At 40.4% G+C, this 19,952-nt stretch overlaps 1 protein-coding gene across 1 annotated transcript in view; it reads right to left on the bottom strand.

The window, feature by feature from the left end:
* The window catches only part of LOC124614921 (phospholipid scramblase 2-like), a 152,907-nt gene that overhangs the window by 81,484 nt on the left and 51,471 nt on the right, over positions 1–19,952 (bottom strand). The window contains exon 7 of the mRNA XM_047142984.1: positions 8,456–8,673. Within this exon, the coding sequence (XP_046998940.1) occupies positions 8,456–8,673 (218 nt within the window). The remainder of the gene's footprint in view (positions 1–8,455; positions 8,674–19,952) is intronic.

Genomic DNA, 19,952 nt, shown 5'->3' with positions numbered 1-19,952 from the left:
CTATTGAATTCGCGCCGACTGTGTAATGTTAAAAGTACTACGATCAGCTCTAAGAGCCACTTCGCTGGTTAAGAATCATGTCAAGTTGCCGTTGTGTAACCCCAACCATGCTGTCGCAGTTCAACCCCCATTGGGAGGAATTGTATCTGTTAACAGAAAAAGATGGTGTTGCAAAATGTTTAGTATATCACAAAATGCTTAATTCTTTTAGGAAATTTAATTTGCAGCGACATTATATGTCATACCACACGAAAGACTACGGAAGTGGAAAATGTGATGGACCTGATCATGCACAGGAAGTTATTAAACTTAAAAGGAAGCTATCCGAAGAAGATCTGGATGATGAAGAAAAATCAACTGAGGCAGCTCTCAGAGTGAGTTACAAAATTGCTTTGCTTTTAGTGAAATCCCTGCGCTCCTTCACTGATGGCAATTTAATAAAAGAATGTTTGGTAGTTGCAGTGGAACATTTGTGTCCATCTCAAGTTGAACAGTTTCGGATTGTGTCATTATCTAACATGACCATTATGTGTCGCATGCAGGACATGGCAGACGACGTCCAGAGCCAGCTTGCAAATATCTGAAAAGATTTTATGGCGTATTCTCTAGCTCTGGACGAAAGTGTTGATATCACTGGAACAGCTCAGCTTGCCATATTTATTAGTGGTGTTAATAGAGATCTTCAGGTGAGGGACGAGCTCCTCGATGTAGTAGCCATGAAGAACACTACAACCAGAGGTGATATTTTAAGTAGTGTTGAAGAAAGTATTAAAACTATAGGATTGTCATGGAATTCTTTAGTTTCAGTGTCTACAGACGGTGCACCAGTGATGACAGGGAAAAAACCATATTTTGTTGCGCTGTTGAAAGAGAAAATGCAAAAACTGACCATGCTGAATGAAATAAGGGGCGTTCACTGTGTGATCCACCAGGAAAACTTATGTGCAAAGAGTATCACTCTAAAAAATGTGATGAGTGTTGTTGTCCATACAACCAATTATATAAGGCAACACGGGCTACAACACAGGCAATTTAAAAGCTTTCTTGAGGATGTAGAAAGCCAGTATGGTAGCCTGCCTTATTACAGCGAGGTCCGCTGGCTTAGCCGTGGCGAATTATTAAATCGATTTTTTTGCCTATTAGATGAGATAAATATGTTCATGGAAATAAATAACATGTGTGTTCCTGAATTGAAAGAGCCTTCATGGAAATGTGATCTCACGTTCTTAACAGATTTAACTAGCCATCTGAATGCTTTGAACATTTCACTACAAGGTAAAGATCTGCTAATTACTCATTTCATATATCGAATACGAGCCTTTAAAATGAAACTGACACTTTGGGTGAGTCAGCTGGAAACAGGAAATCTAGCCCATTTTCTTAAATTATCATCCATGCAAGATGTTCACAAAGACTGTAAACGCTATTCACGTAGTTTAGTTGCCCTTAAGGAAGAATTTGATCAACACTTTCAAGATCTGACAGCACTAGACAGTGATTCTGATCTGTTCTCCTCTCCATATTCAGCAAATATTGAAGAGATTCGTCCTGAGCTGTAACTAGAAATTATTGACCTGCAGTGTGACAGAGAATACAATTTTCAGAACAAGAAAAACATTTTGGAATTTTACAGACACTTCCCTCAGGATAGATTTCCTCGTTTGCACAAACTGGTGGCTACAATAATATGAATGTTCGGTTCCACGTATGTTTGTGAACAGTTGTTCTCTGCAATGAAATGTAACAAGACGCGCATCAGAAACGCATTGTCTGATCGAAATTTAAACTGCACGCTGCGCCTACAATGCACAATAACAATTACACCAAACACAGACGCAATTGTAAAGGGCAAAAAGTACAAGATAACTGAGAATCCCATTCTTCAGTGACACCTTTTATTGTGTAACAGTTCACAAATTAATATGAATGTAGAGGCATACACTAAGCTAATAAAGTTATGTGGCACGTGTACATTCTCCTTTATTTGTTTCATTTGTTGCAGTAATAATTCGTGAGTGATATCCCTGCAGGTGGCCGCGGATTTACATTGACTGGCGGCAGCTATTGTGTGCCCCACATGACTCTCCCCACTCTCCGCTCTGGTCTGGTAGTGGGGGTAGCATGCTCGCACTGCTCCGTGCTCGCGCCTTGCTTCTCACAGCTTGCTCCGCGAGCACGTATGTTGTGAAGCCCTGATCTAGTGATACACTGTACTTCACCCTTTCTATCAATAATGGTTTCTTCCTTTTAAATTAACAGTTGTAGAAATTATTCTGATTCATCATTAACTATTACATATTGCATAAGGTATTTGGTATGTATGCCCACTTCAAGATTAGCAATGTGGAAATTCCTGAATGGAAAAATACATAAAATAAGGGAAAGGCAACCACTCGCCTGTAGTTGACCAACGTGTAGCACATAGAAACATATAACAGAAAACAGTATTCACACTAGATTTTGAGATCTTGCTCTTTCTCTGGTAGAAATAAACCCATTCACACACACTGCCACTCAGGTATCCAAACACACATTCCCACAGTAGTAGCAAGAATTCAGGTTTGTGTCCTATAACTACAAATGTAGTCAAGCTACACTGACTGACTGACTGTCTAACTGAGACTCGAAACCCAGGTCTCGAGTTCGAGTCTCGGTGCACCACACAGTTTTAATCTGCCAGGTAGTTTCATATCAGTGTACCTTCCACTGCAGAGTGAAAATCTCGTTATGGAAACATCCCCTGGGCTGTGGCTAAGCCATGTCTCCGCAATATCCTTTCTTTCAGGAGCGCTAGTTCAGCAAGGTTCACAAGAGAGCTTCTGTAAAGTTTGGAAGGTAGGAGACATGGTATTGGCAGAAGTAAAACCGTGAGTATAGGGCGTGAGTTGTGCTTGGGTATCTCAGTTGGTAGAGCACTTGCCCATGAAAGGCATAGGTCCCGAGTTCAAGTCTTGGTCCGGTACACAGTTTTAATCTGCAAGGAAGTTTCATATCAGTGCACACTCCACTGCAGAGTGAAAATCTCATTCCAGATCAAGGTAGTTTATATTTTCTGCATACTCATGAAGTCCACTGTCGCAAGCTATCACTAGCAACACCGACAACAAGGATTTGGCCTGTGCTTGATGTACAGCACTGAACAAGTTGCATTTACAATAAAATATTGTATATGGTATTTAATGTGTGTCTCCACTTCAAGAACAAACACTAATGGGCTGTGTTTGATAGGTGTAAACCATGGGTCATAGGTGTGGAGCCATTATTGCTGGTGACTGCTCATTTCATTCAGGAGACCATTTCTCTTTTTCACCTGAAACTCTGATCTGTAATTAATTGTATCTAATCAGAAATCTTCACAGTGGCAATGACAGTTACCATGAGCACATGCATGAGTGTGTGTGTTGTCTGTTGCCTATTTTTGATGAAGGCCTTTTTGGCCAAAAGCTAATTTTGTGACAGTCTTTTTATTTGCCTATCAGTGGCCACTATATGGTGAATAGCCACTAACATTTTCATAATATTGTTACACTCCATCCAGGATTTTCCAATGTCTGGATCTTTAATTGAATGTGAGATGGAAGATGTATAAATAATATATATTTTAACTTTATATCCGTTTTAAGATATTGGTTTTCAAAAATGTAACTTGTCATTCATCTGTTCACAGAATATTAATGTAATTGCTACTTACAAATAATCTGTGAGTTAATGTCAGGTAATTGGTAGTGGATGTATGACTGCATTATTATTGCTCATCAGCATTTTCCACCGCATTGCCAATGAAGTTCACTATGAGACTGATGAATTAAATGCTGCAACATCTCACAAAGTGATAATTTTCTGCCTCCACAGCCTACTCTCTAAAGAGGGCAGTATTAAAATGAGAGACATTGTGCTGTCTGGATGGTCAGAGATCTATTATAAATGAGGCAATGTGTCAAAGTTGACACCTTCACTCATTGATCCACATATTTTGTTCCATAAATCGCCACTTCAGATGGCAGAAACAAAGATTGTAAGTAACCTCTCTAATCTCTACTCACATAGAAAATTATGAAAACTACTTCAAAGAATACTGTTCTTCCTTTAACTTTACTCTACTTCTATTTTTATCTGATAGATCATAGCAAGTGTGTATGGAAAGTAATAAAGAAGGAAGCAAATAAAGTGTCCCCTAAAATGCAAAATCACACTCTGAATCACGAGAACAACAATGTAACTGGTCCTCAATACATCACAGATCTTTCCAGGTGTTACTATGCAGATATTATAAATAATTTAATAGTCAGTGACAAAACAGATACTATAAAGAAACTGAAAAACAAAGTGCAGTCATGTTCCTCTTCAATCTACATTGGTGGAGGAGCTCCAGATGAAATCATCCATGTTGCATCAACTCTTAAGAAAATGTCATCAAAGACTTATGGTATTTCTGACTGCATCATAAAGCAATCTATTACAAACATTTCATTTCCTCTTGCAGATATTATCAATTCATCTTTTATGACTGGTACATTTCTAGACTGTTTCAAACTTGCTAAAGTGTACCCTATTCATAGATGATTTGAAGGGAATAACCTACCGATAAACACAAAAAAAACATGTCTCAATTTCTGCTTAATAGGTGACGCATGCAACACCAGTGTGACAATAAACTCCAGACAAAATTTCATCTTCTCTGGAAACAAAGATTTTGGCATATGGCTACAAAATATCTACAAATGGCATACACATATAAACAATATAAATGGAACACTAAATAAAATACACTATAGTCTATGGTTATTCTCTATTAAAGCAAGTTTTATCTCTGTCCAAATTGCCTACTTCACTGAATTCCATAGCATCCTACTGTATGGAATTACATTCTGGGGTAATACACCACCTAGTTAACTAACTTTCCTAATCCAGAAAAGAAAGGCAACATTCTCAATAAACAGATTCTTGCAAACCCCTCTTTCAAAAGTTGTCAGTCCTCCCACTTCCATATATGTACATACTAGAATTCCGTAAGTACATTAGAAAGAACTTAAAGACATAAATGAAAATTTTAATATCCATGAATAAGATACAAGGCAGAAGGAAAAGCTTTATATCCAGTCAGTAAAGACATCAGCCTACAAAATTTCCACAATAAACAGTGGTACACAAATTTACCATAGTCTTCCGCATAAGGTGAAAGTTGTATCATCACTCACACTGTTTTGTAAAACCTTAACAGCATTCTTATTTGATCACTGCTTCTATTCAGTAGCAGAATTTTTAGAAAATTTGAGATACGAGAGCCTTGAAACAAAGCAGTGCAGCTCCTGTGAGGAATGCAAGCTCTTTCATGGATAAAGCTAAAATTTACTGCCCACTAGAATAATAGTGCATTTTGCTGTGTCATTCTACTGTTCTGTTTTGTGTTTGTTCTGTGTTCCAAAATCTGGAAAGATTTTTTGAATGAATGAATAAACAAGAAATAAATACGCACACATATTTATATAGTAGCTTGTTGAATTTAATAAACTGTGTTGTTATGCAGTATTTACCATATTTACCTGATTAAAAACTTGTATTGGCATAAAGTATCTGCCTAGAAGATTAACTTATACCTATTTTAAATTTATCCCATTTATTGATTGTCTACATTTTGATAATATAAGTAAAAATAAAATAAATGAAGAAAAATAGTTTAGATTGATTTGCAGATCATTTTCTTTCCTATATGTCTTGCTAACTAATCCTGCCATCTGTGGTATCATAATTTTATTAATTATCATCACCCAAAGAAACAGTTGTGAAATTTATACCATCATTATTACAAATTGTCTGTTATTTGTCTGTTTCTTCCAAATATTTTCAAATGTTTGGGTTACAGTTACTGTGGAACCTGAGAACACAGCTGTTTATCAGATTTTGCTTCAATAATGACGTGAGAATAGCTCAATAGAGTCATCAGTTGACACACCCTCATCATTCCCATCAACATCACAGTGAGTGTCAACAACACTGCAGTGAAAAACACGTAAGTACACAACTAGCCCCTATGTCCTGCAGAAATGAATACTATTTTTAGCATCTATCCAGTTTTAATGTCAATTCAATTCTGAGTACAAATTGATTTAGACAAACTGCAGTTTAAATGTGGTAGGTATTCCTAAAATGCCAAACTACACGTTATAGATTCTAAAGGTTTGCATTATTATGTTATCTGCTGCCCACTCACTGCTCCCCTCCTCACACTCATCTACTTCCCAACTAAGGTGGTATCAGTGTTCCCCCTCCAACCTTTCTTAGTGCTATGGTTGAGCAAATGTGAATCATGGACTGCAATAGCTTCTGGGGTGTAGGTTTTATGTAACTACAGCAACTAATACATATGTGATGGATTAATTTCTGATCATGATGCACAGTTGGTTAGGATAAATAACTTAGTGACTTACAGTATGAATACTCCTCAGTGGAAATCACTTAGAGTAATTAATGGCTCCAGGACAAATGTTTTTAAGAATAGTCTACAGGAGATGACAAGGGATTTAATTTATAATGAACCAAATGGTAAGATAAAATTTAATCTAGTCCATTTCATCCATATCATTATTTGAAGCCCGCATCTCATGGTCGTGCGGTAGCGTTCTCGCTTCCCACGCCCGGGTTCGATTCCCGGCGGGGTCAGGGATTTTCTTTGCCTCGTGATGGCTGCGTGTTGTGTGCTGTCATTAGGTTAGTTAGGTTTAAGTAGTTCTAAGTTCTAGGGGAGTGATGACCATAGATGTTAAGTCCCATAGTGCTCAGAGCCATTTGAACCATTATTTGAAAATAGCTTTCTGCTTAAGCTAATCAGAAAGATACTAAACAGCCATGTAAAAAAACTAGAAGGATTAAAGTAACTTGTAAAAGGGAAAGGGAAATGTATCTTGTCACAAGAACAAGTAGGGATCCTGTAGTATTTGCACACTGAAAAAACCACTTACATTACTAAGTAATGTTATTGAAAATCAAGGAACATCCACAAAATGTCGGAAAACAGTACTTCTGACAACAGACTTAAGGCTATATGGAATGGAGGGCAACAAGAGACAAGACTACCAGCCACAGAACAAGACATCACTATTGAACTGAATGGAAGGGCTATAAATAATGATTCACAGGTAGCAAATGTGTTTAATCACCATTTCATAAATATGGTAGAAAGTGTAGGGGCAAACAGTTCAAGAGCAAAATCACAGCAGTATGCTGAAAATGCAACTTTTATAAAATTGTAATATGTGAACAGCAACTAAATTTCTAATTTGCAACCCACTTAGTAAATCATAACAGTCTCTCATAATAAAATAAAATATCAGCTGGATTCAGAATCAAGTAATGTTTCTGCATTTGAATGTTAATTATACCTAAAAACTGGTATTAATGTTTGTGCACATTATCCGTACTTTTATGAGAACTTCTATTGTACACATGCCTAGATACAAAATGAGTTTATAAGATGATAGAATTTAGCACCATTTCCTCCTGTGTTTCATAAAATAGTCAAATATTAAGCAGAGCAATAAATAGCTGTAGCAGCTAGTTCATAGTTTCTGGCTTATCCCTTGCATTAGTGCAGCACAAGTTGAATGGCATGTGACAGTTCAAGCAATGTCAATAATTTATCCAGCACTTTGGTATAGCAGAGAATCTTGGGCCTGTTCGAATGAAAATAGCATTTCACCAGGCCAGCCCTTCTGAATTCTTAAAAATTAATCTGAAAATGACCTCAATAGACAAAGCTTCAACTGTAAATCTAAGATGACCCTTACAAACAACCGCAGAAAAATAATTTCATCTGAAAATATAAGCCAACTCTGAATTTATTGAATGGTGGATTTGGGAAGAAACCTCTTCTAAGAGTCAGGCAAATACTACATCCATAAATCCAAATATCCTGCTATGTTATAGAAGTAGTGGCTAATAAAGCGTGCTTATGATTTAGTTTTGAATATATAAATATTTCTAGTTCCCTGATGTCTGGTGACAATCTGTCAAAATATTTGCACCAGGTTATGGAAAAACTTTTTCAACCCTAGACATGCATATGTAATTTTCATTGACTATTTTTGCTCCTAGTATTATGGTTGCAAATTTCATACTTCATTCGAAGTCCATTCTTATTAACCACAAATGCCATTAAATAGTACCTTGTTCACTAATTTATTTTGATTCTTTATGGGTCCCTTACCTTATATTACTTTTTATTAGTCACTGCTTCCCTCCAGTTTGCTCTTGCTATCAGTTCTTAAGTGATCAATTTACATTTTCATTCATTTATGTAACAATAATCTTTTTCCTGATGTGATTTGTCATTGTGTTAAATGTACAGATTACCAAACATCTGAACAAATTTAATTTTTCCCCTAGTCATAAGTCACAATTGGAAACTAATTGAAACAGAAATAAATATAATAGAATTTGAAACATTATAATTATGTACCTGCAGGTAACACCCACAACAGCAGTTTGCACATGCCAGTCTTCTTTTTAATAAAATTGCTTGCTGGCGAGTCTGATCAAATAATTTCATGTAGAAGCCTCTTGATGAACCACAGAACATGCGTTGTAATGTTCCTGAAGCTTCAGCAGCATAGTAAAGAACTTCTCCATGTGGTACTTTTACAAGATAACGATTTTCAGACTCAACAGTTGCCAAAACTGAAATAAATGAAGAATTATTCAAAACACTTTCGAGTTTAGAAAACTTGTTGTGCTTCTTGTCAAAGAAATTTAATTAAAGAGTATGTAAAATATTTAACTTTCTTCAGGCTGACTGCCTGCAGTTATGCCATAGGATTTGTCTCAAAGTCTAAAAACATGGAAAACTAATTATTAAAATGTGTAACAAATACTAGTAACAAAAATAGGTCTGAAGTATTCAAGTTATGTAAACAGTTTAATGGTTCATTGTATCATCATAGACATAGTGCTACAGACAAGACTCTGTCATTAACTGATTCTTTATATTTTATGTCAAATGAGCATATCCTACTGTATGATACAAATCAATGTTTCCAGAATGAAATTTTCATTTTGCAGTGGAGTGTTCACTGATATAAAATCCATGTTTCCAAAACAATTCTAGCTTCATGGTTGATTCATTCACTGTAATTCATACAGCCCATTAAGAATAAGAATGTTTAGTGGTATAGAGTACTGGTAAGATAAATTGTACACTGAAAAGTGAACCAACAATTTATCCTAATAAGGATAGGGCTGTGAAGTCCTACCTAACATCAAATCAGATGTACCAGTACAAAAATAAATGAATGAATAAATTGAGTATCTGGAAAATTTTCTGTCCTCATCACATGGGACATTTTTAGGGCATATTGACAAGCAGAATTCCTCTTACATGTGGCATTAGTGTTTTCCATCAAAATCGGATGATAATCCATGTTAACACTGTTACTTCACTGTTACTGTTGTGCTACTGGTGTTACTGTCAAGAAGTATAGATGCCAGAATTCATAAAATTGAAGATAAATTAACTGTTCATGAAACACTAAAACTGTTTTGAATTTTCAGAAATTTTGGTTTAAGTCCCAGTTTTGTGACCATTTGAATAGTGAAGGCAGGTCATCAATCTTATTGACAGTGATAGTATTCACATCTGGCCACTAAGTAAAGCTGGAGATCATTATGATAGGAATAGTATCTACAGAAGATTAGAATTAATGAGCTGACATCAACATATGGTAGAAAAATAATACACTGCAATCTCGGCTCTATAGCTCTCCTGAGGTAACATGCTTCTGGGATGATTTTTCACACGCACAGACACTGCACTGTTTTCTGTTTCTCAGGAGCCTTAGAGACCAATTCAGTACACAATCTAAAAAAATTTAGGAGTCACATTTTTGTTATCAGTGTGTCAATGTTGGTGGTATCATATGATTTGCTGAGCTCAACTAATGCTAATATTATGATGTCATAAGTTTCTTTGACTAATTAACATGATCAGTTGTCATAATTAGAACAAAGTACAGCCTATCATATTTACAACTAACCAACTGATGCTTCTATTAAAAGAAAATTCATTCAAAAAACTATTCAATTGAGAGACAAAAATGTTGCCCTGTATTCACCTTGAGAAGGTAAAATGTTTGCTACTGCTTACAGACACTTACAAAAATGAAATAAATACCACTGTCCCTCTAACCCTGGGCTCTGGGTCAAGTCAAGCTGAAGTTTTCTGTCTGATAAAGCTTGCATAACTTATTTCAGATGTGAACTCAAGAAAATACTGCAGAAGATTGTTCAAGGAACTGGGGATACTAAACGCGGCTTCACAGTACATTTTATCTTAATGAAAATTTAAAGTCCCTTTTAAGCACTTCTCAATCTATTCACTCTATAAGCACCTAATAGTTTCAAAAGATACGATAGTGTCATCACTTTTCCTTTTGTATGTGTCTACCAATTGTACAAAACATTTCATCTTCCAAGATAAAAATCATACAGAACATTCATGCACAGTTTAAGCAAAACGGACCATGGCAAATGAGAATAAAGCTTCACAACAAATTACCTGTCCTTATTAAACCATGGACCTTGCTGTTTGTGGGAAGGCTTGCGTGCCTCAACGATACAGATAGCCGTACCGTAGGTGCAACCACAACCGAGGGGTATCTGTTGAGAGGCCAGACAAACATGTGGTTCCTGAATAGGGGCAGCAGCCTTTTCAGTAGTTGCATGGGCAACAGCCTGGATGATTGAATGATCTGGCCTTGTAACACTAACCAAAGCAGCCTTGCTGTGCTGGTACAGTGAACGGCTGAAAGCAAGGGTAGACTACACCCGTAATATTTCCCGAGGGCATGCAGTTTTACTGTATGGTTACATGATGATGGCGTCTTCTTGGGTAAAATATTCCAGAGGTAAAATAGTCCACCATTCAGATCTCTGGGTGGGGGCTACTCAAGAGGACGTCATTATCAGGAGAAAGAAAACTGGCATTCTATGGATCAGAGTGTGGAATGTTAGATCCCTTAATCAGACAGATACGTTAGAAAATTTAAAAAGGGAAATGGATAGGTTAAAGTTAGATATAGTGGGAATTAGTGACCTTTGGTGGCAGGAGGAACAAGACTTTTGGTCAGTTGAATACAGGTTATAAATACAAAATCAAATAGGGGTTATGCCGGAGTACTTTTAATAATGAATAAAAAAATATGAGTGCGGGTAAGCTACTACATACAGCATAGTGAATGTATTATTGTGGCCGAGATAGACATGAAGCCCATGTCTACCACAGTAGTACAAGTTTATAGGCCAACTAGCTCTGCAGATGACAAAGAAATTGAAGAAATGTATGATGAAATAAAAGAAATTATTCAGATAGTGAAAGGAGACGAAAATTTAATAGTCATGGGTGACTGGAATTCGGTAGTAAGAAAAGGGGGAGGAGGAAATGTAGTAGGTGAATATGGATTGGGGGTAAGAAATGAAAGAGGACGCTGCCTGGTAGAATTTTGTACAGAGAACAACTTAATCATAGTTAACACTTGGTTCAAGAATCATGTTCAAATGTTCAAATGTGTGTGAAATGTTATGGGACTTAACTGCTAAGGTCATCAGTCCCTAAGCATACACACTACTAAACCTAAATTATCCTAAGGACAAACACACAGACCCATGCCTGAGAGAGGACTCAAACCTCTGCCGGGACCAGCCGCACAGTCCACGACTGCAGCTCCTTACACAGCTCGGCTAAACCCGTGTGGCAAGAATCATAAAAGAAGGTTGTAGACATTTAAGAAGCCTGGAGATACTGACAGGTTTCAGATAGATTATATAATGGTAAGACAGAGATTTAGGAACCAGATTTTAAATTGTAAGACATTTATAGGGGCAGATGTGGACTCTGACCACAATCTATTGGTTATGAACTGTAGATTAAAACTGAAGAAAATGCAAAAAGGCGGGAATTTAAGGAGAAGGGACCTGGATAAACTGGCTAAACCAGAGGTTGTACAGAGTTTCAGGGAGAGCATAAGGGAACAGTTGTCAGGATTGGGGGAAAGAAATACAGTAGAAGATGAATGGGTAGCTTTGAGGGATGAAGTAGTGAAGGCATCAGACGAGGGCTAATGGAAATCCTTGGGTAACAGAAGAAATATTGAATTTAATTGATGAAAGGAGAAAATATAAAAATGCAGTAAATGAAGCAGGCAAAAAGGAATACAAACATCTCAAAAATGATATCGACAGGAAGTGCAAAATGGCTAAGCAGGGATGGCTAGAGGACAAATGTAAGGATGTAGAGGCTTATCTCACTATGGATAAGATAGATACTGCCTACAGGAAAATTAAAGAGACCTTTGGAGAAAGGAGAACCACTTGCATGAATATCAAGAGCTTTGATGGAAACCCAGTTCTAAGCAAAGAAGGGAAAGCAGAAAGGTGGAAGAAGTATATAGAGGGTCTGTACAAGTGTGATGTACTTGAGGACAATATTATGGAAATGGAAGAGGATGTAGATGAAGATGAAATGGGAGATATGATACTGTGTGAAGAGTTTGACAGAGCACTGAAAGACCAGAGTTGAAAGAAGGCCCCGGGAGTAGACAACATTCCATTAGAACTACTGACAGCCTTGTGATAGCCAGTCCTGACAAAACTCTACCATCTAGTGAGCAAGATGTATGAGACAGGCAAAATACCCTCAGACTTAAAGAAGAACATAATAATTCCAGTCCCAAAGAAAGCAGGTGTTGACTGATGTGAAAATTACCGGACTATCAGTTTAATAAGTAAGGGCTGCAAAATACTAACATAAATTCTTTACAGATGAATGGAAAAACTGGTAGAAGCAGACCTCGGGGAAGATCAGTTTGGATTCCAAAAAATATTGGAACATGTGAGGCAATACTGACCCTACGACTTATCTTAGAAGCTGGATTAAGGTAAGGCAATCCTAAGTTTCTAGCATTTGTAGACTTAGAGAAAGCTTATTGATTGGAAAACTCTCTTTCAAATTCTGAAGGTGGCAGGGGTAAAATACAGGGATCGAAAGGCTATTTACAATTTGTAATGAAACCAGATGGCAGTTATAAGAGTCGAGGAGCACGAAAGGGAAGCAGTGGTTGGGAAGGGAGTGAGACAGGGTTGTAGCCTCTCCCCAATGTTATTCAATCTGTATATTGAGCAAGAAGTAAAGGAAACAAAAGAAAAATTCAAAGTAGGTATTAAAATCCATGGAGAAGAAATAAAAACTTTGAGGTTCGTCGATGACATTGTAATTCTGTCAGATACAGCAAAGGACTTGGAAAAGCAGTTGAACAGAATGGACAGTATCTTGAAAGGAGGATATAAGATGAACATCAACAAAAGCAAAACGAGGATAATGGAATGTAGTCAAAGTAAGTCGGATGATGCTGAGGGAATTAGATTAGGATATGAGACACTTAAAGTAGTAAAGGAGTTTTGCTATTTGAGGAGCAAAATAACTGATAATTGTCGAAGTAGAGAGGATATAAAATGTAGACTGGCAATGGCAACGAAAGCGTTTCTGAAGAAGAGAAATTTGTTAACATCGAGTATAGATTTAAGTGTCAGGAAGTCGTTTCCAAAAGTATTTGTGTGGAGTGTAGCCATGTATGGAAGTGAAATGTGGACAATAAATAGTTTGGACATGAAGAGAATAGAAGCTTTTGAAATGTGGTGCTACAGAAGTATGCTGAAGGTTATATGGGTAGATCACATAACTAATGAGGAGGTATTGAATAGGATTGAGGAGAAGTGAAGTTTGTGGCACAACTTGTCTAGTAGAATGGATCGGTTGGTAGGACATGTTCTGAGGCATCAAGGGATCACCAATTTAGTATTGGAGGGCAGCATGGAGGGTAAAAATCGTAGAGGGAGACCAAGAGATGAATACACTAAGCAGATTCGAAAGGACGTAGGCTGCAGTAGGTACTGGGAGATGAAGAAGCTTGCACAGGATAGAGTAGCATGGAGAGCTGCATCAAACCAGTCTCAGGACTGAAGACCACAACAGAACAACAACATTAAATTCAAAAGACTGTATGATATACTAAAATGTGGCAAAATATACTAACACAAAAACAAAAACTCTGCAATAACAATCTTCAAAATTATTGAAATCAATTCAACCATGAGGACTTAAAATATGAAAATTTCAGATTCAAGTATCAGGCCCCTAGAGAAAAGAACTGGAGCCAGATCTACAAGAAAAAATAAGTAAAGTAAAACATTTTTTATAATGTTTCTCCTCTCACATCTTCAGAAAAGACTTTGCTTATTGTTGACAAAAGTTGGAAACAGGATGAAGGGGGAGATCACGTTTATCACAATTGTATTGTCCTTATTTAGCATAGTTCTTTATGCTGAGATATTCTGTGATTTGTTCAAAACTCTGCTTAATGTTTTGAAATATTAGCTGCTCACTGTGACCCCAGCTAATATATAGCATATCGCCAATGTAGTTCATTATCTTTGAGTCCTGCAGCTGCATAATATCATTCACACATAGAAGCAAAAATGATCCAAGTATACTTGTCTGGGGTTTTCCACAGTTGAGAGTTTTGTGTGCTGAAGGTTCTTACCTTCATTTTATAACATAGTTTAGCAAATGGTCTTCTTTCATGGAGACAAGAAAGTAAGTTCATAATTTGGATAAATATACTACAACATTCACAGAATCAAAAGCTTTTCACATATCTAATATGTTTAGCAGTTCATGGAAAAAGGTGCTGTGCTGTTATGGTGGATCACTCTTTTGAGATTCCATGGTGTGTGTTTTTTAATATGTTGTATTTCTAGAATAAAGGTTCTATTTGGTCAAGAAGACAACAATGTCATGATCATGTAATTTGCCAAGCAATGAAATCAATGAAATTGGTCTATAGTTACTTATGAAAGTGGCTGCTCCTGCTTTATAAACTTATCATATCTTAGTAATTTTTAAAATGCCAGGTAAGGCCCCTGGGTAACTGAACTGATCATTGAAAGTGTTAGTGATTTTATTAATTCTTTTTTTGCATTATTTAAATTATGCGGGAGGAACATATCATAGCTGTCTTTTTAAGTGTATTATATATTCCTGTTTTATGACATGTTCCACAACCTAGACTGTCTCTTCATAATGAATCTGTAGGGGTAATTTCACTACATAAAGGAAAACACTTGTGTGGAATTTATACTGTGAACGACCACCTTTATTGTACCGCACAAACACACTTGATACATACGTTAACGTGGGAAAACAAACACTCCCGTGTCCTCCAAAGAACCCCGCTCGTAAAGAGAATCTCTCTGTGTCTTGTCGACTATCGACTTGTCACTCCCACACAGCCCCCCTCCCCTGAAGTGCGGAGCACCCGGTATGGTGGGGTACTTAAACTTCACCTCTCGGCCTGCCCGAGTGCGGATAGTGCGGGTGTGGGTGCTGCTTGCTGATTCTGTTGCTGCATTAGGCCCCCTGGTGTGGGGCTCATGTGGGACACAGCTGTCTGGTTCTGCGGAAGGTGTGGGTTCGTTGCAAGTTGTGTCTGAAGTCATCTGTGAGACTGTCGTCGGTGCTGTCATTGTCCAAGCGGGTTTTACTCGCTCAATGGAAACTTTGGTCGACTTTCCCTGGAGGAGGATATCCATTGTGTGTGTGTCCCGTCCTAGCACTTGGTATGGTCCAGTGTACGGTGGCTGTAACGAATGACATACCAGGTCTGTGCGGAGCATGATGTGGGAACAAGTATCGAGGGACTTGTGTATGAACACTGGATGCGTGCCGTGCTGAGACGTCGAGGCTGCACGTAGTGTCTCTGCCTGCTTCCTCATTTGTTGCAAGAGGTGGGGTAGTTGTGTGTCATCTGGGAGAGGAACTGGTTCAAGGAATTCTGCTGGAACTCGGAGTGGTTCTCCGTATACCAACTCTGCCGAGGAACAATTGATGTCTGTTTTTAATGCGGTCCGTAACCCCAACAAAACCAATGGCAACGCTTGAGTCCATGAGTCCTCGTGGCACATCAGGGCAGCCTTTAAGGTCCAGTGCCACCTTTCCACCAAACCGTTGGTGGCCGGGTGGTAGCTAGTAGTACGGTTTCGTTGGAAACCGCAGAGTTTTGACAGTTGTTGGAACAGTGTTGACTCGAACTGGCGTCCTTGGTTGGTGGTAACGAAAAATGGGCACCCAAAACGAGCCATCCAAGTTTCCAAGAATGCAAGAATGCGCGTGCAGTAGTCTCTGCAGAAATGTCCCTGATTGGTGTAGCCTCTGCCCACTGCGTGCAACGATCCACTGCCGTAAACAAGTACCTGTAACTTTCTGAAGGGGGGAGGGGTCCAACCAAGTCAATGTGTACATGCCCAAAACGTGCCGTTGGGTTTGGGAATCGTCCTACTGGAGCGTGAACATGGCGTCCCACTTTGCTACGTTGACACTGATAGCAGCTGCGGGCCCACTCCCGTGTATCTTTCTTGATTGAAGGCCACACAAAACGGTCCGTCACTAATTTTACTGAGGCATTGGTTCCCGGGTGTGCCAGGTTGTGAATGCTGTCGAATACCTTTCGTCGGAACTGGGGGGTGATGTATGGGCGTGGTCTAACCGTGGAGGTGTTGCACCATACCTTACATGGGCTGCAGGGGACGTCCACAAGTTGTAAACGTAGGCCAGTGGACGGGTCCACCAACAAGGATTGCAGCTGCATATCTGAAGCCTGAGCCCTTGCCAATTCGGAATAATCTAACATTGGACTTATCTCATTAATACGTGAGAAATAGTCTGCCACAATGTTTTCGGCACCATGGATGTGACGCACGCCTGTTGAAAACTGGCATATAAACTCTATATGGCGGGCCTGGCGGGGGGAACATGAATCGATGGCTTTGTAGAAAGCTGCCACGAGAGGTTTGTGGTCAGTGTATATGGTGAATTGCCTACCCTCAACTAAGGGGCGGAAGTGCCTGACGCTTTCATACATTGCGAGGAGTTCCCTGTCATATGCACTCCAACGAGTTTGACTCATCTGTAGTTTTTGTGAGAAGAAACTTAGTGGCTGCCAATGACCCTTCACTCTCAGGTGCAGTGGTGCCCCAATTGCGACTTGGCTTGCGTCCACTACTATGGCTAGCTGAGCTCCTGGTGCAGGGTGTGCAAGCCCCACTGCGTTGTGAAGGCTGTTTTGCAGTGCCTTGAAAGCCGAGTCCATCTCGGGTGTCCATGGGAGTGGGCGCTTGCCAATTTTGTTGTGTCCAGCCAAGTCATTGTTCAGTGGCGTCTGGATTGCTGCTGTTCCGGGGAGGTGGCGACGATAGAAATTTATCATCCCTAGGAACCGTCGGAGATCGTTGTAGGTTTGAGGCCGTGGTAGGGTACGCAACAACTCCAGCTTCTCTGGCAGTGGGAAAATGCCCCGAGCTGACACTTTATAACCCAGGAAGGTTACAATGGGTTCCCCAAACACGCACTTGTCCTTGTTAAGTGTAATTCCATGAGCACTAAGCCTGCTTTGCACCTCGCTTACGTGTTTCTGATGGTCAGAAACATTCTCCGAAAACACCGGAATATCGTCTAAATAGGCGAAACAAAATGGTAGTCCTCTTAGTACGCTGTCTAGGAACCGTTGCCATGTCTGGACCGCATTTTTCAGCCCAAATGGCATCACCAAAAATTCAAACAACCCGAATGGGGTTGTCACTGCAGTCTTTGGTATGTCCTGCTCTGCCATTGGGATCTGATTATAAGCCTTACGGCAATCCAAAACACTGAATATGGATGCCCCGGCCAGTGAATGGGTGAAATCCTGTATATGTGGCACAGGGTATCTGTCTGGAACAGTTCGGGCGTTCAAAGCTCGATAATCACCACACGGGCGCCATGACCCATTCTTTTTATGGGCGAGATGCAGAGGAGAGGACCACGGACTGTTGGATGGCTGTATAGTTCCTTCCTGTAGCATCTCGTTGAAAATGGCCTTGGTTTCCCGCAAGCGATCAGGTGCAAGCCTGCGAACACGTGAGGAGACTGGTGGGCCTGGAGTTGTACGGATGTGGTGCACCGTCTCATGCTTCGCCCTGCTCTTTCTTGTTCCCTGTTGTGGTTTGGGTGTCGCCTTTGTGGTTGAAACAGCAGGAGCCTGTTGTTGTGTCATTAACTGTTTTGATGTCGTTTGAGCCATGTGCTGGTCACCTTCCTTCGTTGCTATGGTGTCCTCCCAGGTGGGTGCACTGAGGTTATCTACCGTTTGGCATGCATGAGAAGTGGACATCCTTGTATTCCCGGAATAACAAATCCATTGACAGAATGGACGAGTTGTGACTTGTGTAAATCCACAGACAATGCATGTTTTGCCAGGAAATCAGCACCTAGTATAGGTTGGTCGATATCGGCCATAACGAAGGTCCAGTTGCATTCTTCTGGTAGCCCAATGTCCACTGGCAGTGTTTTCTGTCCATATGTGTGGATGACTGAGTCGTTGACTGCTTTCAAAGTGGTCTCTTCAGTGCGTTTGTCTGAAGGGAAAAAGTTTACAGGCAGAGTGCTGACATCTGAGCCGGTGTCGACCAAGAACATCCATCCTGTAGAGCGATCAGGAACGAAAAGTCTTTGTGAAACAGCGTACCTTACAGCTGTGGGAGAAGTCGATCCACATAACATAGGCTCGTGCTGAAATGGGGGCGTTCCCCTTCCATGCGTCTGTGAGTTTAGGTGCAGTTGCTTGTTGTCACGGTCGGCTGCACCTAAAGCAGGCCGTGGGATGCGTTTGGGTGCGTGCACGGTGTCTTACACTTCGTAGCTTGCGCGCCGAAGCGCTGGTGGAACCAGCAATAACCGGTGCCGTTGTTTGCGTGACGCAGCGGTCACATCGGCTGGCGACGACACGTGTGTGTGTCAACCGCCGCAACGTCGCGTGGCTCTAGCCGCTGCAGCTGGGCGGTCAGCTGATCAATGGCAGCGCGGAGAGATCGGAAATCTTCGGTCGCATCCGGCGCTCGTTGTGCGTTCGTGGCAGCACAAGCTGGAGGCGCCATGTTGACCGGATCCGGCCGTACTCGGCTGGTGTTGTTGGCCGAGGTGGTTGCGGCGGCGGCCACTGTGGCGCGCGAGTCGAACAGGGAGTGCGCTCTATCGGCTACTTGCAGCAACTCACATAATGGCCAGCCCTCGTAAGCAATTAAGGTTAAGCCCACCTGTGGAGGTAACTGCTGTTGCCATATGTGCAAAAGTAATGTGTCTGAGAACACGGAAGGGTCCACCATAGCACGTAAATGCCGGTAAAAGTCTGAAGGCGACTTGTCACCGCGTTTCTCATGGTACAGGAGCTGTGATATCCGTTGATCCACAGGTTTTGTACAACGCGAAATTAAAGCCGTCTTGAGAGTGGCGTAGGCTTGTTGTGGTGGGGGTTGCATAATTATATCCGATACCATTGATGACGCACGTTGGTCCAGGTTGCATATCACTAGCGTGAACTGTTCAAAATCGTTGACTATTTGTTGCTGCACGAAAATGTTCTCCATAATAGCGAACCAAATTTCCGGACGCTCGGGAACGAAAGGTGGGGGTCGAATTTGTAACCGCGACGCGGGTGGCCCACGATCACTGGCAAACGGAAAGTGCGAAACTCGTGGGAGCGGTACCGACGCGGGTGATGAAAACGGGAGCACTTTGGGTCTGATATCGGCATGTCCTGCGCGCTGGTTGTGCAAGGCAATGTCCTGTGGTGGCGGCGCGGGACCCGCCGGCACACGCAGCGTGGTTGGAAACGTAACGTCGTGGGTGAAGTCGGTTTGAGAAGTAGGCGTCCGTGGCACTGTGAACTGAGGATTTTGCTGCATCGTGTCGAGCTCCTTTTTGATGTTTTGGATGACGCCGTCGATGTCGCGGAAGAGGTTCTGTGCAGACAACATGTCGATACGAGAGACGTCGCGGAAAATATCTCAAGAAACTTGCCCTACCACTTATGTAGGGG

This window comes from Schistocerca americana, chromosome 1, assembly GCF_021461395.2.
Source record: "Schistocerca americana isolate TAMUIC-IGC-003095 chromosome 1, iqSchAmer2.1, whole genome shotgun sequence".
In the NCBI taxonomy this organism is placed as follows: domain Eukaryota; kingdom Metazoa; phylum Arthropoda; class Insecta; order Orthoptera; family Acrididae; genus Schistocerca; species Schistocerca americana.
This window is presented reverse-complemented; position numbering and strand designations above follow the sequence as displayed.